A 24,518-nucleotide genomic window follows, 5' to 3' on the forward strand; every position below is an offset into this window, starting at 1 on the left:
AAGGCAATTTGAGTTAAAGGAATAAAAGTGAATTATACAGACGACTTTCTCATACAGTGATTCTGCAAAGCAAATTTCTCTTCCAAATTTGCTCACACAGTAAACTTTTACCTTTATCATGGGTTAGAACATACTGTGTACAGAAAGGACATGATTGCTTTGAAGGGGTGCAGAGGACATTCACAAGCTCAAGGGAATTATAGTTATGGAGTGAGACTATCCAGCTAGGATTGTTTTCTTTTGGATGAGTAAAGAGTTAGTTGAGGTGGATAACTCTCTAGTTCAAGTTCAAGTTCAACTTTAACTATCATGCAACCATACATGAATTTAGCTAAACGAAACAGCTTTTCTCCAGGGCCAAGGTTCAAAACATATTACCAACAGCACACAGCACATAGCACATAGCACAAATAGAACATATGGTTACAATTTCAGAAAAACATTCAGCTACAAAGAAAAAAATAACACTGCCCAAGCCCCTGAGAGGCATGACTGTAGATTATCCTGGACCAGTTTGTTCTTCCATTGAGATCAGCACTGAATGAATATTGGAAGACAGCACCATAGGAATACTAAAGGACAGACCTGACAGGAGGGCCAGCATCCAACCCAGTACGGATTCCAGCACACCCAGCAGAGGTCCATGCACTTCCCCACACTGCCTCGGCTCTCCTCCTCTGGGTGACCGCAACAAAGTTCTGCATTCAAGGCGACCCCACAGCCTAGGCGTAATCCTCGCTACAATTGAAGCACTGCAGCTCCCACACTATAGATCTTGCCAATGAACCAGTAAGCCAGACGTGCTGTATTCTACATTACCAGTATCCAATGGGGTCTTGCAGTCACAATAAAAACACCCAAAACAATCACTTGCTCCATCTGTTGGATCACACATCGTCTCAGCACAATGGTGTGCAACAAGTCTAAGTGACAACTCAGCAACGGTACAAGTAAGTCCAGCGCTATTGCTATCGAGCAACTCCCTGATGGGATAGTCTTGCGGTACTTAATGTTCTTAGTATCCAGCAGTGACTTGCAATTGTAAGGAAGGCATACAAGGTGAATAAATGTTCTTTTGATTGGACCTGGAGTATCCACTGCATCCGAGTGTGCCTCCATTGTATCGGAAATCTACTTCCTCCTCATCTCCAGTCACCAGTCTCAGTCACCTGGAGTGAAGGAGGCTGAGAGGTGATCTGGTGGAGACATGTAAAATTATGAAAGACATAGATAGGGTATATCATGAGTGTCTGTTTCCCTTGTTAGGAGTGTCCAAAACTAGAATATATAGCATTAGAGTGAGAGAAGGGAGATTTAAAAGGGATCTGAGGGATAAAATTTTTCAAAGACCATTTGGTATCAGGAATAATCTTCCATACACATATTAGTTTCTTGTCTTATACACGAGGGTGCAATGACAGAAGAGATGTTGAAGCTAGGGATAGTAACAACATTTAGGAGGCATCCAGAAATAAAGATTCCTTTCCTGTTGGGGTGAGTAGAGCATTTGATGATGCATTGTCAGTACCTGCAATGTGGTTTACCCCAATGGATGGATATTAAACCAAAAGGATGGGGGTGCTGAAAGAATGGAAAAAGAGTCACTAGTCATAAGCTAAAGCACATCTGTTAATCATGGCAAATATGAAATCTGTGTGTACAGTGGAAACGTCTTTTCCAAAGTGCATACAAATAGCTGATAAAGTTTAGAAGAGAGAGAAATATTAGCTGATGCACTTTGGCAGGAGGTAGAGCACAATGTGATAGTTAATGACACCATCTGAAAGGTGCGTAGGATTGGAGGGATTTTAGTGCACTTCTGCACGAATCTTTAAAATGGCAGCATTTGTTGAAAGAGTAAACCATATGGGATCTTTGGGTTTATAAATAGAAGCACAAATACAAAAGCAGGGAAGTTATCTTCAAATTGCATTAAAAAATAACTCATTAGACCACAATAGGAAAATTACATCCATTTCTGATTACTTTTGGAAGGACATCAAGGACTTGTAGAGAGTTATGAGCAGAGAAAGTTTAAAAATTGGAAGAGGTTTAATAGAATAAATAAGGAGATACAATTTTTACTGTCAAGAATGTAATGTAACCACATAGATAGATTTAAAGTAATTGACACAAAAGCAACTGAAGGTGATGAATTTTTTTCACACTGTGGGTTGCTATTCCAGAAGTCTTGCCTAAAAAAAACAAGTTGAGATAGATTCTAAAGTAACTTTGCAAAATGAATTGGATTAAATTTCAGAAGTAAACTTGTTAGAGTTGTGGGAAAAGTGAAGACAACTCTAATCAGGTTACAACTTGAGTAGTGTACAGATCTGGTCACCGCATTACATAATTGACTCCTACAAACGTAGATTATAGACTACAGATAAAGGCTAAATCCGTTGAGCTTCAGCAGTACAAAGGAAAGGTGATGGGAGCAGACACAGCTAGCTCTCCTAAACATGCCGCCTATGAATCTCTGAACAAATCAATGACCTTGACCTCTGCTGTAACCATTCTTGACTCGTGGTGTCAAAATCATGGTGGATGGAACAGAGCTATGCGCTGTCACTGTGGGAAGGCTGTGGAGATGGTGAGGGGCTGTTGAAGAGAGCGAGTGGGGACATGATGAGCACAGTATGGGTATGGGGTAGGGGTGGGAGTAAGGAGGGGATGTGGGTGTGTCGGGTGGGTGTGGGGAAGTGGCGTGGAGAGCTTGGGGAGTGGTGTGGAGGGAGTGGCAAGAGGGTGAGTGGATGAGTGGAGGGGTGAGGGTGAGTCAGTGAATGAGGATTCACAGTCTGGACTCAGTTTCATGGTCTTCACATCTCATGGGAGGCTGTTTGAGAGGGGTTGTGGGAAGGCAGTCAGTGGTGTGGGTGGGGGTTCAGGGTGAGTGAGAGAGTGTTTAATGGGTGTGGAGTGGGGTACAAGTGTATGTGGAGGTTGTGGGGAGGCAGTCGTTGGTGGGAGGGGGAGAAGGGTGTGGAGAAGAGTTGCGAGAGCAGGTGGAGGTTGTAGGAAGGCAGTGAATGGTAAGGGGAAGGTGTTCAAAGGGTGGGGTGGGGTGAGCATCGGTGCCATTACAAAGAAAGCACCACAGTGCCTCTACTTTCTTAAAAGCTTGTGAAGACTTGGCATGTCATTTAAAACTTCTATAGCAGTGGAAATTATGTTGACTGGTTGCATTGATGGCCTGGTATGGAAACACCAAAGCTCTTGAAAAGAAAAGCCTACAGAAAGTACTGGATGCAGCCAAGTCTGACATGGGTAAAACTCTCCTCACCATTGAGTACATCTACCCTGGAGCACCGACACAGGAAAACAAAGACCCCCACCACCCAGGCCATGCTCTCTTCTCACTGCTGCCATCAGAAAGGAGGTAGAGGAGCCTCAGGATCCACATCACCAGATTCAGGAACAGTTATTACCCCTCAACCATCAGGCTCTTGAACAAACGGGTATAACTTCACTCACCACAATACCGAAATGATTCCACACATAATGGACGCACTTTCAAGGACTCTATAACTAATGTTCTCAATATTTATTACTTAGTTATTTATTGTTATTATTTTGTGTTTTGTGTTTCTATTTTTACTTGGAGTATTTGCTGCTTTTTGCACGTTGGTTATTTGTCCATCTTTGTCATGTGCAGTTTTTCAATGATTATATTGTGTTCCTTTGTATTTACTGTGCATGCCTGCAAATGGATCTCAGGGTAGTACATGATGATATATTTGTACTTTGATAATAAATTCACTTTTAACTTTGAATTTTGGGTGGGGAGGGTGAGGGAGGGTTTGTGGGAGGGTATAGAGAGTGTAGAATGGGGGTTAATGGTACAGAGTGGGAGTAGGGAGTGTGAGGAGTGGGGAAGTTGTGCGTGGCTAGAAAGTCTGTATGAGGGTATGGGAATAGCGTGGGAGGGTGGGGGAACGTATTCAGGATAGGGGGGAGTCGGGATTAATAGGAGGTATGGGGAGAGTGTGTGTGAAGGGAAGGGTTGATGGCGCAGGGATGAAGTTGGAAGTGTAAGGAGGTGAGGGGGTGAGTGGGGGAGATAGAAAGTGTATGTCAAACAGGCACTGTTATGTATGTCATGGGGAATTTCAATATGCAGGTAGATCAAGAAAACAAGGTTGGTGCTGATTTTGGATCCCCCGAGAGAGAATTTGTAGAATGCCTATGAGATGGCTTTTCAGAGCAGCTTTGGTTGAGCCCATTAGGGGATCAGCTATTCTGGATTGGGTGTTGTGAAATGAACTGGATTTGGTTAAGAAGCTTAAGGTGAAGGAACCCTTAGGAGACAGTGATCATAGCAAGATATAATTCACCCTGCAAATGGAGAGGGTGAGGCTAAAGTCAGACGTATCAGTATTACAGTGGAATAAAGGGAATTACACAGGCATGAGAGAGGAGTTGGGATGATGGCAGAGCAACTCAGAAAATCCAGGACAGATACATCCCAAAAAAGAAGTACTCTAAAGTAGGATAACATGACTGTGGCTGAAAAGGGAAGTCAAAACCAACATAAAAGAAAAGCATATAATAGAGCAAAAATTAGTGGAAAGTTTGAGGGTGGGAAGCTTTTAAAAACTGCCAGAAGCAGCTAACAAAGTCATAAGGAGGAAAAAGATGAAATATGAAGGTAAGCTAGCCAATAATATTAAAACGGATATAAAAAATTTTTCAGATATACAATATAAAGAGTAAATGAGAGACACAAGCAGTGCATTTTTCGTACCATGCAGTGATGCAGCATGTTAGGATGCCCTCTTCTGCACATCTGTAGAAGATTGTGAGTATTGATTGCATTGTCCTGTTCTCTTCAGCCTACTCAGAAAGTAGGGACTTTGGTGAGCTTTCTTGATTGTCTAGGATGTATTCTAGGACCATGAGAGTTTATCTGAGATGTACACTCCGAGGAGTTTGAAACTGCTCACAGTTTTCACTGCTGTGTTAAGGATGAAAAGAGGATTGTGAGTGGTGTGAGTTCACCTAAATTTGATAACCATCTTCCTTATCTTGTTGACATTGAGGAAGAGGTTATTTACCTGGCACCAAGCTTTGAGCTCTTCCCCCTTCTCTTTGCAGGCCTTCTCAGAAGTTTACAGAATTATTAAGGGATCCCAAAGGGCAGAGATCAATGTTGTTGGGAGTAATAGTAGAGCCCGAGTTTCAGGAGTGAATCGAGGGAACATTCCTCCATTCCACAGGCAGTGGCCAGTACTGTATCATCTGCTAATTTTAAGTCAAAGACTGGATGTTTCTTTTTAACAAAACTTTATGAGAGAAATAGTGAATTTGGCCACAGATGAAGCCTAATCACAAGAAAGACAAAAGAGCCCTTTAAAGGTCTTCGAAAAGTTGATCAAGTAGCACAAGGGTGTACTGCAGAGTGTGTTTAAGAGAATGATGGTTCTAACTGTCTTCCCACAGGGTTTTATCAATACAACGTGCCTGAGTCTTTACCTGTGACTTCCACTGTGGCCAAAATAAAAGCTCTCGATGATGACATTGGCCCAAATGCTGAGATGGAATATAAAATCATTGATGGTGATGGATACTCCGTCCTTCAGATTGCCACTGACAAGGAGACTCAGGAAGGGATCATAACTCTTCAGAAGGTAAGTCTGTTCAAACAGGCCATACTTCACTGAAATGCAAGTACAAAAGTTTTTTTGATTAAAATGAATGCCTTTAGAGAGTGAACTGAGATTGAAAAGCAGAACCAGATTTATTAAGGATGAAATATGAAAGTAATCTAGCCAATAATATAAAAGAGGATACAAAAGGTTTTTTCATATATATAAAGAATAAAAGAGAGATGCGAGTGGATATTGAGCAGCTGGAAAATGATATTGAATTTGCAATGGGTAACAAAGGAAATGGTGGGTGAACTTAATAAGTATTTTGCATCAGCCTTCACCGTGGAAGACACTGGCAGAATGCCAGGAATGCGAGAGTGTCAGGGGACAGAAGTGAGTGTTGTTGCTATTACTAAGGAAAAGGTGCTTGGGGAGCTGAAACGTCTGAAGGTTGATAAGTCACATGGACCATTTGGACTGCATCCCAGGGTTCTGAACGAGGTAGCTGAAGAGATTATGGAGGCATTAGTAATGATCTTTCAAGAATTACTAGATTCAGGAATGGTTTCAGAGGATTGGAAGATTGCAAATGTCACTCCACTTTTTAAGAAGGGAGGGAGGCAGAAGAAAGGAAATTATAGGCCTATTAGCCTGACTTCAGTAGTTGGGAAGATGTTGGAGTCCATTATTATGGATGGGCTTTCAGGGTACTTGAAGGCACATGACAAAATAGGCATGGTTTATTTAAAGAGGATTTTTGCCTGACAAACCCGTTGGAATTCATTGAGGAAATATCAGACATGTTAAACAAAGGCAAGTCAGTGAAAGTTGTTTACTTGGATTTTCAAAAGGCCTTTGACAAGGTGTTGCACATGAGGGTGCTTAACAAGATAAGACCCTACGGTATTACAGGAAAGATGGATAGAAGGTGGGCTGACTGGCAGAAGACAAAGAGTGGGAATAGAGGGGCCTTTTCTGGTTGGCTGCCCGTGACTTGTGGTGTTCTGCAGGGGTTGGTGTTGGGACCACTTCTTTTCACATTATATGTCAATGATTTGAATGAAGGAATTGATGGCTTTGTGACCATGAGTGCAGATGATATGATGATAGGTGTGGGGGGGGGGCGGGTAGTCTTGAGGAAGCAGGGTATATGCAGAAGGACTTAGACAGATTAGGATAATGGGCAACAAAGTGGCAGATGGAATATAGTGTAGGCAAGTGCATGATCGTGCATTTTGGTAAGGATTAAAGGACTATTTTTTAAAAGGGGAGAAAATTCAAAAATCAGAGGTGCAAAAAGGGACTTAAGAGTCCTCGTGCAGGATTCCTTAAAGGTTAATTTGCAGGTTCATTTGGTGGTAAGTAAGGCAAATGCGATGTTAGCAATCCTTTCAGGTGGACTAGAATGCAAAAGCAAGGATATAATGCTGAGGTTTTATAAGGCAATTGTCAGATCGCACTTGGTGTATTATGAGCAGTTTTGAGTCCCTTATCTAAGAAAGGATGTGCTGATATTGGAGAGGATTCAGAGGAGGTTCACGGGAATGATTGGGAATAAAGGAGTTTTTGTATGAGGAGTGTTTGCTGGCTCTGGGCCTGTATTTGCTGGATCTTAGAAGAATGAGGTGGGGATCTCATTGAAATGGATTGAATATTGAAAGGCCTAGACAGAGTGGATGCTTCCTACAGTGGGGGAGTATAGGAACAGCCTCAGAACAAAGGGATATCCATTTAGAACAGAGATGAGGAGGAATTTCTTTGGCCTGAAGTTGGTGAATCTGTGGAATTCACTGCACAGACAGCTGCGCAGGCCAACTATTGAGGGATATTTAAAGTGGAGGTTGATAGGTTCTTGATTAGTCAGGACATCAAAGGTTATGGGAGAAGACAGGGGAATGGGGTTGAGAGGGATAATAAATCCACCATGATATTATGGTATCTGACTGATGGGCCAAATGGTCTACGATTTTATTTTCACTGTCTTATGATATGAAATTTGTTGTTGAATGGCAGTGGTGCAGGGCAAAGACATAAAATTGCTATAAGTTACAAAAATGTAAATAGTGCAAAAATGAAATAAAAAGAGAAAGCTAGGGCTTTTCTCTTTGGAGCAAAGGATAACGAGAAGCAAGTTAATCAACATGTGTTAGATTGTAAAGGATGTGGACAAAGTGGACAGCCAGTGCCTTTTCCCCAAGCCGGCAATGGTTAATATTAGAACATGTTTGAAGGCATATTTTAAAGTGAATGGAGGAATGTTTAGGGGAGATGTCAGATGCAGGTTTTTTTACACAGAGTGGTGGATGTGTGGAATGCACTGCTAGGGGTGGTGGTACAGCTGACACATTAGGGACATTTAAGAGACTCTTACATAGACACTGGGATGAAAGGAAACTGGAGGGTTATGGAGGGAAGGTTTTGATTGAAAAGGTTTAAAGATTGGCTCAACAGCGTGGGCCAAAGGGCTTGGACTGGGCTGTATTGTTCTATGTTCTATGTTTACAATGTAATGTTCATGGGTCTATGTATCATTCAGAAGTATGATGACAGAGGGGAAGAAGCTGTTTCTGAATCATTGTGTAGGTCTTCAGGGTCCTGTACCTCCTCCCTGAGGGTAATGTAGTTCCTGAATTTGGCAGCAAGCCCTTGAGATGCAAATATTCCCCATCTTTGTCCACCAGTGAGTCCAGTGTGACTCAGTAATCTAATCATTGAGACCCGATTTAAAGGGAGGAATTGCAGACGCTGTCCTGTGGGAGCTGTGGATTCTTTCCCTACTCTTCTCACTCATGCCATTCCTCTTTGAGGGCAAAATGGATCTCTTTGAAGGAGGTGTTGTGAACAGAAGTCACAACACTATTGAGACTGGTTGGTGGCTTGTTCACCTTAGTTCTTAACTAAATCTATTTTCTTGAGGCATGCTTTCAATGTGTCTTGATCAAGTTCAAAGTTGAGTTTATGTTCATATGCACGAGTACTCTATGCACAAGTACAATAAAAACATCACAGGCACTTAGCATCAGATAAGCAGCAATCACAAGAATCACACACAGAATGCTGGAGGAACTCAGCAGGCCAGCAGCAACTATGGAAAAAAGTACAGTTGATGTTTCAGGCCGAAACATCAACTGTATGTTTTTCCATAGATGCTGCCTGGCCTGCTGAGTTCCTCCAGCATTTTATGTGTGTTGCTTGGATTTCCAGCATCTGCAGATTTTCTCTTGTTTGTGATTCACAGGAATCATTCATAATTAAAACATAAATTATGCACAAAATTACAAGAAAGATCACAATAGAACATAAAAGACCATTTTAGTGCAAACTGATCAAAGTAGTGATTGTTTTGCTAAACTGTAGTGATCAAGGTTGTGCCTGTTGCCTCCTGAACTTGCTGGTGTAGGACTTCAGGCTTCTGTACCTCCTGCCCAATGGTAGCTGTGAGAAAATGGCATAGCCCAGATGGGTGATTATCTTTGAAGATGGATGTTGCCTTCTTGATGCATTGCCTCCTGTAGATACTGTTGATGTGGGGAGGGATGTGTTGGTGTTATATTTGGCCAAGTCCACCACCTTTCCCTTTGTCTGTCAAGTGATCTGTGGCTAGGACTAAGTTTGTTTGGGAAGTTTTAAGTTGGGCATGTCCAGAGGAATTGAAGCTTGACATTGTCATGCTCAAAGACACAGATGTTTGTGCTTTACCATCTGTTTTGCTTTTGGAATATCAGATTTTTTTTCTCACTGCAGCGATGAAGTCTATAACAAGTTAACAAGTTTTTAGATGACAGATTACACGTTAATTTTCAGCACTGTCGCATATAGTTACTATCTCTTTTGTTGCTCACTGGTTTATCAGTTATAGCACAGCACACTGGCTGATTTCCAGTTTGTCTATAAATCTATAAATAACTCATATTGTCGATGGCAGTCTGACCCTGCCTTTCCGTCAATAAACCCACATCCAAACACTGTATCAAATCATCCAATTATAACTTGAAATGTTTATCATGAAATCTTAAGCACCTCAAAGGCTGAGGTATCCTGGAAACTAGTCTAGGACTTTGACACGCATCTATGTTGACATTATACAGAATTTACAGTCAGCAGCAAGTCAATGGATCTTGGACTGATTTTAATGAAGGCTGTGCATTTAGATCTAGCAATCACATAGCAAGAATTTCCCCTATGCTTATAAATGTTGCTATCATGAATCATTTCAAAGAAACCATAGAATCCCCTTTATGTCTACACTTCTCACTGCCTCAGTAAAGCAGCCAGCATAATCAAAGTCTCCACCTGCCCCAGACTCTTCTCCTGCCTCCCATCCAGCAGAAGATACAAATACCTAAAAGTGCATACGACTAAGCTCTCGGAGAGTTTCTACCCCACTGTTATAGGATTATTGAATGGTTCTCTCGTACGATCAAGTGAACTCTAGACTTCACGGTCTACTTTAATATGATCTTGCATCTTACAGTTTACCTACACTGTCTTTCTCTCTAGCTGTTGCACATTTTCCTACGTTGTTGTTTTACTTTGTACTACTTCAATGCATTGTGTAGTGATTTGATCTGTGTGAAAAGTATGCAAGACAATCTTTTCACTGTATCTTGGTTCATGTGACAATAATAATAACCCAATAAATTAACCCAATAAACAGCTGTGATGTCATCTATCTGAATAGCTGTCACTTCGAAAAATTCTCAAAGGCATCAGACCAGGAGGGAAAATAATGATGCAATTTTTAATTAAAATAGAGAATGCTGGAAATGGCAAGCCAGGAAGCATTTGTAAAGAGAGGAACAGGGTAAAGGTTTCAGGCTGATGAATTTTCCAGAAAATTCAAAGATTTTGGGCTTTTTCATTTCAGGAAGGGGGCCTGTTCCTGTGCTGTACCATTCTATTTTTTTGTTTTTATATCAGATTTCCAGCATCTGTAATATTTTACTTTATGAAAGTCAAAGGTCATCAACTTAAACACAGCACTTCTTAAAGAAATAAAACCCTTTATTCTCTGAAACTTCTGCATGAATTATAATTCATACAGAAGTAGTTATTATATTTTGATGTTTATTTAATAGGAAGACTTACTCCGCAGAGGACTTTAATGCTTGACATTACTGCTTGTCTTGCGGGGAGGGCGGTTGGAGGAGGTAGGTGGAGGCAGATATCCTCACAACTTTTAAGGAGCATCTAAAAACAAAATATTTTTGTCGCAGGACCAAGGACTGGTAAATGGGATCAGTGTAGACAGGTGCTTGAGCTTTAGTGTAGACATACTAGGACAAAAGGCCTTTTGAGGCATCTTCAAACAACAATACCTCAAGAAGGCAGCATCTACCAAGGGCCCCTATCACCCAGAAAATGCTCTCTTCTCATTGCTATCATCAAGGAGGAGGTGAACGAGTCTGAAGAGAAACACTCTACTGCTTTTTCCCTTCTGCCATCAGATTTCTGAATGGACAACGAACGCTACCATGAAGAGTGCGAGTGGAGGCCTGACCACTATTTCTTCCACATCCCTGTCCCTAAACCCTAACCTAACCCCCATCTCCACTTTCTGTCTCCAAAACCATTCCTATGAGCTGAAAAAATAAGGAAGTCTGAGCCACGATCTCGACAGAGACCGCAGCTTGCTTCTCTCTTGTCAGGATAGCTAAAACTGAATACAATATTCCAAATTCACCAATGTCTTGTACGCCTGCAGGACATCCCAGTTTCTTTACTCATGCTAAAAGACTACTTTCAAAGGACCATGCCCTTGTACTCCTAATTCTGATAAAGGGTTACAGGTCTGAAACATTAACTGTTTCTCTTTGCACAGATTCCGCTTAACCCGCTAAGCTTTGGAGCATAATCTGTTCTCATATCAGTTCAGAAGGGACTTGCGGGTGAGCAAACTGCTAGTCTTCCCTGTGATGTCCTGTGAATAAGTAATAAAACAAGATGCGTTAATATATAAAAACCCACTGTTGTGAGGTACCAGCGGGGAACTGCATTTTGCAGCAACAACTTTCATTTGGGTTTGCCACCCAGTCAGGGTTTGTGCACAGGAATAATGAGTTGTTGCGGGTTGGATGGGTACATCCATCTGAAGGCAGTGGGCTCACAGATTAATGGCAAATAGAATTGCCTTACAAGGACGTCCTGTCAAATTAAGTATTATTTGCGTCAAGCTGGATGACAGAAGAATTGAAGCTGATCCCCTTGATTGGTTTTTATTTTGCCAAACTTTAAGTGCTGCCAAGTAAGAAAATAAAAGATGAATTCTGAAACCGTTAGTCGCCAAAGCAGCTTTTAAAGGCCTCCAGAACACAGGATTAATGTCTAACGTTTCCTAATGAAAGCACAGACTACATTAAGAAGCACATATATTTGGATTAGATACTGAAAGCTTTTGGCAAGTAAGGCTTCTATTGTGTTTGATTTGTTGTCCTTTGCAGCAAGATGCTTTGCAGTTGAGTCATAGTTTGCTCATGCACTTTAGTTGCACTGTTCAACGTCACCTTGAGTGAAGCCGTTCTTCTGCTCTGAAGATCTTTCATGCAGAAATGATGTCAGCAACTTTCACCCTATCCTTGGCTTCACAGTAGTGTTACCCAATAATTGTGGCTGTCAAGCCATTTAAGGAGATAACAGAGCATTTGGCCAAAAGTTGGGCCAAACTGGTAGTCTTTTAGATGCATCTTAATGAGAGAAGGAGGAGAGTTTGTGGAGGGAATTGCAGAGCTTGAGGTCCAGGCCACAATAAACAGTGGAACAATTATGTTCAAGTGTCAGGTCAAATCAAATTGAGTTTATTGTCACGTGCACATGAATGGTGAGGTAAAGATACAATGAAAGCATGCTTGCAGCAATATAGAAGGATGCGGGCACAGACAACACTCAGAATATAAATTATATGTAAATTATACAGGACAGTTAAAGGAAAGAGATAAAAGGTCTGTACAAAAACAAGACCTTTTTGCAAAGTATACACAATCAAATTACAATCTACCATAGTCTATGCCAGTCCAATAAATGGTCCAAAAGGTTCAATTTCTGAGGTAGGGCTAGGGTTGTTCAGGTTGATTCAAGAACCAGATGGTTGTAGGATACAAGCTGTTCTGAATCAGGTGGCGTGGGTCTTCAACTTGTATGCCCCCTGCCTGATGGTAGCAGTAAGAAGAGGACATGACCCTGATGGTGGGGATCCTTGATGATAGATGCTGTATTCTTCCTATGGAGGCTGTCAATAGTATAGAGACATTGGAGAATAATAGGATCTATAATTCCCTTCCTGAACCTTTGTCCTCCCTATATTGTTTCCTTTTTAAGCGGCGACATTTTTGTGTGACAGATTAGAAGGAGCTGAGGATGATTTTCCATTCTGAAGGCAGGGTCAGATATAGCCACGCTTTCCCTTTGCTGAATTCCCATCCGTGGTAAAGGTCGCAGATGGACATTGGCCAACTGATGACTTCCTGGAAAATTTCTACCACAGGGCTCTTAATCCTTGGCCCAAATCCTACACTTTAGGAGAAGAACATTGTTTGGAAAGGGGCAGGGATGGAGAAAGGGGAAGATTACTAAAATCCACTCGACACTTGTGTTTCAAAAACAGGTTTGACTTTGAGAGCAGCTGGTGTACAGAAGTTGGTGAAGATTGCTCAGTGTTGTGGTACATCCAGACTGCTAGGAGAAAGGAAGCTGTGTTTTTTAATCATCCGACAGCATAGAGTACTGTGGGAAGCAGATGGACTCTTTGCTAGGGAAAAGATGTTGCCCAGATGGCCAGACTGTGTGAATCTAGACCTTGTGTTGACTGACATGCAGCGAGCAATACTTGTAGCTGAAGTGAATACAAGGGCTGCAGCAGGATGTTGATGGAGCGAGGCGAGCTAATTGTCAGTCCAACTGTGCGAGGTTATTTTAAAGCCATGCAAACATTGGGAGTATTCCCCAAGCCACTAAAGACAAAACACACTAACAGCATCATCACCACATTGCTGGCTATAGAAGGTGGAACATACAACTTTAAAAGTTTGAGGAAACATCATCTGTAATCATCATATTACTTTAGACAACTGTGAGGGAAAATAAATATTAAATCAGCTTTGAGCAATTAATTTAATGTTCCTATAAATTTGCATTTTTTATACCAATTTTGGATCAAAAGGATTGAGAGGAAACTCATTCTGTCTGAGGATAATCCAAGTTTTATTGACTGGAAGATTAGCCAGAGCATTTACTTATTCACCGTAGTTAATGTCGTACCCTTATTTAGGACACACAGCAGAAATTGCCAGGGAACAAGCATTATATCAGTGTTGGGATATTTATTGAGAGGGAGCATGAGAGATGGGATGTATTGCAAGAACTAACACACGGGACTGAGGATGAGCAACCCATGGTTACAAAGTAGTCCTGGTGGTAGGATGTACAGATGGAAGTGGAGGGGTGTTTCTCTGATCGGATATCTGTGATCAATAGTGTTCTGCAGTGTTGGTGCTGTCATTTTTTTTTGTATTATATATGATGCCAGAGGCCTTGGGCAAATTATCATTCCAGTTTAATTATCATTGAACCATACATATATATAGCCAGACAAAATAGTGTTCCTTTAGGGCCAAGGTGCAAAACACATTACCAACAGCACACGGCACACTACAGATAGTGCATAGCACAAACAGCACATATGGTTACAATTTCAGAAAACAAACAGTCACAATGAAGAAAAAAATACCAGTATCACTAAATCCCTGTGTGGAATAACTGGATAGGTGATAAATTGTCCTGGTCCAGCATGTTTTTTTTTCCACAGTCTCAACACTGGGCAGCAGCGAATGAACAATGGAGGGCAGCACTGTGTGAATACTGGAGAGCAGCCCTGACCAAACACCTCAGGGCAGCAATGAGTGAACACCAGTGGGTAGCACCGTCTCAGCATCTCCACCCCAGGGCACTGTCATAGGTGACCGTGATGCTTCAGGCTAGGTCTAGTCCTCACCACAACTGAGGCAACGCAGCTCTCCCACCACCAAAATCGCCAACAAACCATTGAATCGGGCTTGTAATGTTCTATATTACCAATGTCCAACAGCATCTTGTGATTACAATCAAAACATCCAGATCAACCACTCACACCTTGCACCGTCTCAGCCCAATGATACACAACAAGTCCAATCAACCACACAACAATAGTATGCAAAAAGTCCAGCTCCATCACTATTAAGCAAATTGCTGACAGGATAGCCCTGCAGTGCTTGATGTTCTTAGTATCCAGTCGTGGCTTACAATCATAAAAGAACAGAGGAGAAGAAGAAAAGCACCCAGAATGCTGTGTCTAAATGTGCTGCCAATTTAGTGGATGAACTGGAAGATGATGTAAAAAGCAGAGACAACGGTTATTCTTGATCTCCAGACCAACATTTATTCCTCAAGTCAGTTGTCACCAATGCATCAGCTGATTATCAGACAATTGACTGTGGAAGCTTGCTCTGCACAAAATGGCTGTGTAGGTTTCTCTGACACAGTAGTTAGCTATTTGCAAAGTATAGCAAACTACGTGCTATGTCCATTTGTGAATTTGCCTTTACACAATTCACAAATTTGAGATACAGAATAAATCTGCTCTGCTGGAGTTTAAGTGAAAATGATAATTAAATAAACTGTTTCTTTTCAATTCGAATTTCTTGACACTTGCATGAATGATGTGGCTTCCTGTTATGGAAAATCGTGATGCCCAACATTTTCACAGAATGTCGACTCCTCTTCTTATTTCAGAGAGTAACTATACTTCATTGGCTATCTGATCTTTAGGAGAAATTGAAAGGGACATCAGAGGCACTATAGAGAAGTAAACCTGTACATTTTATACCTGGGATTAGATAGCACAAACTGACGAAGTAAAGGTGGAACCAAGTTGAGGTTTTTAATGAGATCAAAATTTGGGTTCCATGGTGCATACTTCAGAACTGTATAATTGTTCTGCTTTTGTCAATTTTCCCAAGACCAATTTACTGTGGTAATAAGACAAAAAATACAGTTCAGCACTCACTCCTGACAGAGAATATCACTTTCTGGTAGGTAAAGATTTCAGGGATCTATTCAATTCATCTATTGGAAGAATAAGTGAGGATTTTATGGAAACATATAAAATCATAAAAGGGATAGATAAGATAGAGGCAGGAAAATTGTTTCCACTGGCAATTCAGACTAGAAGTTGGAGACATACCCTCAAAATTTAGTGGAATAGATTTAGGATCGAGATGAGGAGAAACTGCTTTCGCAGGGTAATGAATCTGTTGAATTCTCTGCCCAGCGAAGCAGTGGAGCTTACAACTGGAGTGACAAATGGATTTCAATGCAGATAAGTGTGAGGTGATGCATTTTGGAAAGTTAAACCAGTGTAGGGTTTATACTATGAATGGAGTGCAATGGAACTGAGGACTTAGGAGTAGAAATGTGTAATTCATTGGAAGTGGCATCAGAAATAAATAGGATAGTGAAAAGAGATGTTTTGTACACTGCTCGTTTCTACCTCCTACCCAAGATCCACAAATCTGACAATATGTGTAGGCTCATTGATTTTGCCTGCTCCTGCCCCACTGAACTTGTCTCCATTTTATCCTTTTTGTTTCAGACCCTTCCCATCTAGATCCATTACACTTCACGTGCTCTTGATCTCCTCAATAACTTTTAATTCCCTGGCCCTGTTTGCCTCATTTTCACTCTGGATGTCCTGTCTCAATACTCTTCTATTCCCCATCAAGAAGGCCTTAAGGCTCTCTGCTTATTTCTCAACAAATGACCCAACCAGTTCTCATCCACCATGAGCCTTCTCTAACTGGCAGAACTGGTCCTCACCCTCAGCAATTTCTCCTTTGGTTCCTCCCACTTTATCCAAACTCAAGGGGTTGCCATGAGCACCCACAAGGGCTCCAGCCATGCCTGTCTTTTGTTGGCTATGTCCCAATCTCAACACCTCATATTCCATCAAAGTAGACTCTAACCTAATGGTATGAAAATTGATTTCTCCTTCCGATAATTTTCTCCCTCCCCTTTGCTCTTCTATTACCCACTCTGGCCTCTTACTTATTCTCCTCACCTGTCTATCACCTCTCCAAGGTGTCCTGTCCTTCTTCCCTTTCTCCCATGATCCATTCTCCTCTCCTATTAGATTGCTTCTTGGGTCTCGACCCAAAACGTTCATTGTTTATTCATTTACGTAGACGCTGCGGAACTGCTGAGTTCCGCCAGCATTTTGTATGTGTTGCTCTGGAGTTCCTGCATCTGCAGAATCTGTTGTGTTTGGTGCACCGGCGTTCATCAGTCAGGGCATTGAGTGTTGAAGCTCGGATGCAACGTTGCAGCTGTGTAAGTTGTTGATGAGGCCGCACTTGGACTACTGTGTACAGCTTTAGTCATCCAGCTGTAGGAAAAATGTGGTTAAACTGGAGAAAAGGCAGAGATTGATGAGGATGTTGCCAGGACTAAAGGGCTTCAGTTATAGGGAGAGATTAGTCAGGCGAGGTCTTTTTCCTTGGAATATGAGAGAATGAGAGGTGACTTAATAGAAATGTTTAAAATTACGAGAGGCATAATTAAGGTGGATGGTACGTCTGTTTCTTGAAGAAGGGGAATCAGAAACTGAGGAGCACTGATGTAGGGTGAGGGGGAAGAGATTGAAAGGGATCCTGAGAGGCAACGTTTTCATGTAGAGGTGTTGACTATATGGAAAGAACTGCTGGAGGAAGTGGTTGAGGCAGATACAATAGTATCACTTAAGGTGCACTTAGATAGGTATATGGCAGGGCAGAGTTTGGAGAGATATGGACCGAATGATTGTTCTGTGTCTCTATGATTTTAAACATTGTCAAATGTGGCTAGCTTAATCTATATGGATAGCATGTTAAACATAGTTTTTCACTCCACTTCAGTATATATGGCAATCATAAACCAATATACCAACTTACCATTTTAGCATCTTTGTCAGCATTTGAGCAGTCAAGCCAAAACGGTCTGTTTCTATACGTAAACAACAGGAGTTCTGCAGATGCTGGAAATTCCAGCAACATACATCAAAGTTGCTGGTGAACGCAGCAGGCCAAGCAGCATTTGTAGGAAGAGGTGCAGTCGACGTTTCGGGCCGAGACCCTTTGTCAGGACTAACTGAAGGAAGAGCTAGTAAGACATTTGAGAGGGGGAGGGGGAGATCCAAAATGATAGAAGACAGGAAGGGGAGGAATGGAGCCAAGAGCTGGACAGGTGATTGGCAAAGGGGATATGAGAGGATCATGGGACAGGAGGCTCAGGGAGAAGGAAAAGGGCGGGGGGAAACACAAAGGATGGGCAAGGGGTATAGTCAGAGGGACAGAGGGAGAAAAAGGAGAGTGAGAGAAAGAATGTGTGTATATAAATAACGGATGGGATACGAGGGGGATGTGGGGCATTAGTGGAAGTTAGAGAAGGCAATGTTCATGCCATCAGGTTGGAGGCTACCCAGATGGAATATAAGGTGTTGTTCCTCCAACCTGAGTGTGGCCTCATCTTTACAGTAGAGGAGGCCGTGGATAGACATGTCAGAATAGGAATGGGATGTGAAATTAAAATGTGTGGCCACTGGGAGATCCTATTTTCTCTGGCGGACAGAGCGTAGATGTTCAGCAAAACGATCTCCCAGTCTGCGTTGGGTCTCACCAATATATAAAAGGCCACATCGGGAGCACCGGACACAGTATATCACCCCAGCCGACTCACAGGTGAAGTGTTGCCTCACCTGGAAGGACTGTCTGGGGCCCTGAATGGTGTTAAGGGAGGAAGTGTAAGGGCATGTGTAGCACTTGTTCCGCTTACAAGGATAAGTGCCAGGAGGGAGATTAATGGGGAGGGATGGGGTGACGAATGGACAAGGGAGTCGTGTAGGGAGCAATCCCTGCGGAAAGCAGAGGGGGGGAGGGAAAGATGTGCTTAGTGGTGGGATCCCGTTGGAGGCGGCGGAAGTTACGGAGAACAATATGTGGACCCGGAGGCTGGTGGGGTGGTAGGTGAGGACCAGGGGAACCCTATTCCCAGTGGGGTGGCGGGAGGATGGAGTGAGAGCAGATGTGCGTGAAATGGGGGAGATGCGTTTGAGAGCAGAGTTGATGGTGGAGGAAGGGAAGCCCCTTTCTTTAAAAAGGACATCTCCCTCGTCCTGGAATGAAAAGCCCCCAACATATTATTCTCCGTAACTTCCGCCACCTCCAACGGGATCCCACCACTAAGGCCAAGCAGCATCTGTAGGAAGAGGTGCAGTCGACGTTTCAGGCCGAGACCCTTCGTCAGGACTAACTGAAGGAAGAGTGAGTAAGGGATTTGAAAGTTGGAGGGGGAGGGGGAGATCCAATATGATAGGAGAAGACAGGAGGGGGAGGGATAGAGCTGAGAGCTGGACAGGTGATAGGCAAAAGGGGATACGAGAGGATCATGGGACAGGAGGTCCGGGAAGAAAGACAAGGGGGGGGGGGTGACCCAGAGGATGGGCAAGGGGTATATTCAGAGGGACAGAGGGAGAAAAAGGAGAGTGAGAGAAAGAATGTGTGCATAAAAATGAGTAACAGATGGGGTACGAGGGGGAGGTGGGGCCTTAGCGGAAGTTAGAGAAGTCGATGTTCATGCCATCAGGTTGGAGGCTACCCAGACGGAATATAAGGTGTTGTTCCTCCAACCTGAGTGTGGCTTCATCTTTACAGTAGAGGAGGCCGTGGATAGACATGTCAGAATGGGAATGGGATGTGGAATTAAAATGTGTGGCCACTGGGAGATCCTATTTTCTCTGGCGGACAGAGCATAGATGTTCAGCAAAGTGGTCTCCCAGTCTGCGTCGGGTCTCGCCAATATATAAAAGGCCACATCGAGAGCACCGGACGCAGTATATCACCCCAGTCGACTCACAGGTGAAGTGATGCCTCACCTGGAAGGACTGTTTGGGGCCCTGAATGGTGGTAAGGGAGGAAGTGTAAGGGTATGTGTAGCACTTGTTCCACTTACATGGATAAGTGCCAGGAGGGAGATCAGTGGGGAGGGATGGGGGGGACGAATGGACAAGGGAGTTGTATAGGGAGCGATCCCTGTGGAATGCAGAGAGATGGGGGAGGGAAAGATGTGCTTAGTGGTGGGATCCCGTTGGAGGTGGCGGAAGTTACGGAGAATAATATGTTGGACCCGGAGGCTGGTGGGGTGGTAGGTGAGGACCAGGGGAACCCTATTCCTAGTGGGGTGGTGGGAGGATGGAGTGAGAGCAGATGTACGTGAAATGGGGGAGATGCATTTAAGAGCAGAGTTGATAGTGGAGGAAGGGAAGCCCCTTTCTTTAAAAAAGGAAGACATCTCCCTTGTCCTAGAATGAAAAGCCTCATCCTGAGAGCAGATGCGGTGGAGACGGAGGAATTGCGAGAAGGGGATGGCGTTTTTGCAAGAGACAGGGTGAGAAGAGGAATAGTCCAGATAGCTGTGAGAGTCAGTAAGCTTATAGTAGACATCAGTGGATAAGCTGTCTCCAGAGACAGAGACAGAAAGATCTAGAAAGGGGAGGGAGGTGTCGGAAATGGACCAGGTAAACTTGAGGGCAGGGTGAATATATTATGACTCTATGAATCCCCATGAAAGAGAAAAGCTTCTGCAATTCTGGGGCTACCTTCTTACTTGCATGGCTTTATGGAATATGTGTAATGAAATAGACAAATGTGTGTCCAATGATGATGTACAATAAGCTTAGAAACTTGGTTAAGATGAGGCTAAAGGCATTGGGGAATTGTCACCTGGGCAACTTTGATTGATACCTAAGTAGAAGAGTGGAGGGAAAATTACAAATAATAACATTATTATTAGTTCCAGCAGATGGAAATGTATATCATGTCTGCAAAATTAAACCTCTAGGATTATGTTACTAGGGATGATTATGAAGAATATCTTATGGAGAATGAATGGGATTGGAACAGTTAGTTTATTCTGCAATAAATGAAAAAGAAGCTGTAGATTCTGGAAATCTGAAATAAAAAGAACAGATGCTGGAGATGATGGAAACACTCAGTATGTGAGCCAGCATCCATGGAGAAAGAAACAGTTATTGTTTCAGGTTGAAGACTTTTTGTCTGGACCAATGTTTTGTGTCTTATGATGACAATTTATTTGTGCCATAAGTGAATTACTTCCTGATCTCTCTTTGTTTATCATTCTCAAGTTCAAGTTCAGTTTATTACAATTCAACCATACACTTATACTACCAACAAAACAATGTTCCCCTAGACCTTCTTCTTCTTCGGTTGTCCATCGAAATCCAATGACAACATCCACTCCTTTAACGGTGAGATCTTTGATGACTATACAGTCCTATCCTGGACCCACAAGCTCTATTGCAGGTGGGACATGTATATGTAGTAGTGGTGGTGGTACTGATGGTCGTGGTGGCAACCATGGCTGCATTTCTCCTGGCTCTCTTCTGCTGTCTTCTGGTTGTTCTTTCCATCTCCAGAATACCAACACCGTCCCTACACAGCTGTCGCCAAGTGGTACGGTCAGCAGCAACATCCTCTGGGTCCTCGGGTCTGATCTTGCACTTCCTTAAAGCATTCTTCATCTGATCCTTATAGCGCTTCTTTGGCCTTCCAGCTGAGTGTCGACCATGATGCAGCTGGCCGTATAACACTCTGTGGGGTAGCCGACGTGGGGCATCTTTATCACGTGCGCCAGCCACTGCGTCTGGCGCTGGGTGATCATGGCCTCAATACTCCTGCAGTTGGTCTTTACAAGTATTTCAGTGTGAGGCACCCGCTCACGCCAGGTAATTCCCAGGATGCGCTGGAGGCAGCTTATGTGGAAGCTCTCCAAGGACTTGATGTGATGGCTGTAGGTTACCCAAGCTTCACAGCTGTAAAGGAGGGTGGTGACACAGACCGCTTGGTATACGGTGACCTTTGTGGAGGGACGAAGGCTCCTGTTCTGAAAGACTCTATGCCGAAGTCTCTCAAAGGTAACTGATGCCTGTTTAATGCGGCTCTTTATGTCATTGTTAATGCCGTTATCCTCAGAGAGAATGCTCCCAGATATTTGAAAGATGGCACTACCGTCAGCTTTTCATCACCAACGGTGAAGGCAGGTAGAGTGGTGGGACACTGGTACTCAATTGGCAAACTACTTCTGTCTTAGTGGTATTGACAGTCAGCTCCATCCTGCTGTACGCTCTCACCACCACAGCAAGGACAGTCTGAAGATCCTCCGGAGTATGGGCCACAAGAGCACAGCCGTCCGCATACTGCAGCTTCAGGACCCGCTCTCTACGGAGTTTTTTGGTTGCGTGGAGCCTCCTGATGTCAAAGAGGTTGCTATCTAATCTGACATCCAGTGCCACACCGCTGCTGTCTTCAATCCCGTTGTGGAGAAACTTGGTAATGCACAAGAGGAAGATGTTAAAGAGCACTGGCGCTAGCACACACCCCTGCCTCACCCTTGTATGTACAAGGAAGCATCAAGGTACACAACAGAGTACGTACATAAAACTTACACATATAACACATAAAGTAATATCAGCACTAGTAAATTAATAAATAATAAGGTGCATTTATGACACAAGTTAATTGTCCATTTGTCCATTTCCTTCATCTCTCACTTTCTATCTCCGTGCATTTCCCTGAACTATCTTGCGCTCTCTGTCCCCTGCACACTGTTCATTTATCTACATTTCTTTCTTTCTCTGTCCATGTTGCCCTCAATATCTTTGCCTCTCTACCTCTTTGCCCTGGACTTGAACAGATAGGAAAGAGTGGCACCGTCATATAACGGCTGTGTAAGCCTATTTACAGTGCCAGTGACCCAGGTTCAATTTCAGTGCTGTCTGTAAGGAGTTTATATGTTCTCCCCATGACCGCATAGGTATTTGCCAGGTGCTCCAGTTTCCTCCCAAATTCCAAAGGTGTACGGGATAGTAAGTTGTGGCATGCTATGTTGGCACTGGAAGCATGGCAAGGTCTGCGGGTTGCCCCCAGCATATCTTTGGACTGCGTTGGTCAATGTAGCAAGCAACACATTTCACTCAATGTTGCAATGCATATATAACAAATATAGCTAATCTCTAAATCTCTTGTCGCAGGTGGGACTGAGGGATCCCAGATCTGAATGTAAGAAATAAAAGGAGTAGGAAGAGGCTATTCAGCCCAACAAACCCATGGTACCCTTCAGTAAGATCACAACTGCCCTGATCTTGGCCTCAATTTCATTGTCCTTCTTCATTCCCCAAACTCTTGACCAAAATTCTGTCTGACTTTTCCCTGAATGACTGAACAAACTCTCTCTAAGAAGAAATTCCTCATTTCCAACTTTCATGGGAAGCCCTTTATTCTGAAAATATGCTTCTTGGTGTCAGTATCAACAATGGGGCAAACATCCTCCTAAGACCATGGTCCAATTGCCACTCCTCCCTTCATATTCATGCAAAGATTGAGGTCTTAATAACTGAATCCTGATATCAATATCAGTGGCACAATGTCCACAGTGATACTCAGTCATGACAGATGCATTCAGACAAACAGGCAATGTATGGAATTTTCTGATCCTAATCCGAATGCAGATCAATGATGTAATGTCCTGGTTCATATTTTTACTGTTATGCTGTACGTATTTCATTCAGTGATCTGTAAGAGCTATTTGTTCTGTTTTCAGCTTGTTTAGGTTATTGATGAAGACAGGAGATGAGGAGAATTGTGTGCCTTCCAATTAGGATAGTCGAATTAAAGGGAGGTTTCTCTTGTGAGGTACACTAAGGTTGGGCTTGGAGTTTTGGTTCGAGAGGATATAAAGAGGGAAGATGCAGGAGAGAAAAGGTCGTAGGATTCGACCTGAAGCGGGACCATGATTCGATGAAGCCAGGGGTGAGATCGATTGACGATCGATAACTATGGAGAAACTTTGAGCTCCCACTTGTGCATATTTGACTGTTTCATTAAAATGGGCCCTTTTCTTTTTTTTGTTCTTTTCTTTATGAACCCTTTAGTCAAATTAAGATTCATAAAATAATCTTTTAATCATATATGGTGTACTGTCTGTTGTTTTGTGGCACTAATTTGTAACAGGGTAACAAATTACTCAGCATCCACACAAACCGAGGCTTGGGGTGGGAGAGGGCCTCAATTTCACGAGTTTGGCGGGGTTGGTGGACGTCTTCCCTAGGCTTACACAGCCAAGGAAACTAGGGGGTTTCATGAGATTAGTTGAGATGCAGAAAAAGATTGGCATCAGTGAATTGGGTCGAAGAGCCTGTTTCTGTGCTGTATGACTCTTTGAGAAGTGGCCATAAGTCTGAACATACATATGATTTCAAAGATTCAAAGAATGGTCACTGGGCCCCAGAGACCTGTTCCAATACTGTACACAGTATGAATGGGGATAATACGATTGTATCTTCAACTCCATGTTCCCTCTGTTCCCAATAATCTTTCATCCCCTTATTTTTCAGGTATTTGTCTAGAGGCATTGAGTCACAGAGCAGAACAGCACAGAAATCTTCCCTTCAGCCAATCTAGTCCATGCTGGGGAGTGGGAGCAGGAGAGGGAGAGTCTGTGCTGGCCTGGTTTTCTGCCTAGTCCCACCCATCTCCACCTGGACCATAGCCCTCCATATCTCTTTCATCCATGCACCTATTCAAAGTTCTCCTTAAAGTTACAATTGAACTCACATCTACCACTTTCCAGGCAGCTGTTGTACATTCACTCCATCTTCTGAGTGAAGAAGTCTCCATCAAAATCCTCTTTAATATTTCAGCTTTCACCCTAAACCTGTGACATTTAGTTCTAGTGTCACCCAACCTGCAGGGAAAAAGCCTGCATGAATCTATCTTTAAAAAAATATTTCAATACTGCTTCCAAGACCCTTTAAGGAAGACAGTACCAAAGCCTCACAAGCTTTGAACAGGA

The 24,518-nt window shown here is 42.9% G+C and overlaps 1 protein-coding gene across 2 annotated transcripts in view; it reads left to right on the top strand.

Annotated features, from left to right (window-relative positions):
- The window catches only part of LOC134342600 (cadherin-7-like), a 232,820-nt gene that overhangs the window by 154,064 nt on the left and 54,238 nt on the right, over positions 1 to 24,518 (top strand). For both annotated transcript variants that reach the window (XM_063040931.1, XM_063040923.1), the window contains one exon: positions 5,443 to 5,630. In XM_063040931.1, the coding sequence (XP_062897001.1) occupies positions 5,443 to 5,630 (188 nt within the window). The remainder of the gene's footprint in view (positions 1 to 5,442; positions 5,631 to 24,518) is intronic.

Source organism: Mobula hypostoma, chromosome 1 (assembly GCF_963921235.1).
Source record: "Mobula hypostoma chromosome 1, sMobHyp1.1, whole genome shotgun sequence".
Taxonomy (NCBI): Eukaryota; Metazoa; Chordata; class Chondrichthyes; order Myliobatiformes; family Myliobatidae; genus Mobula; species Mobula hypostoma.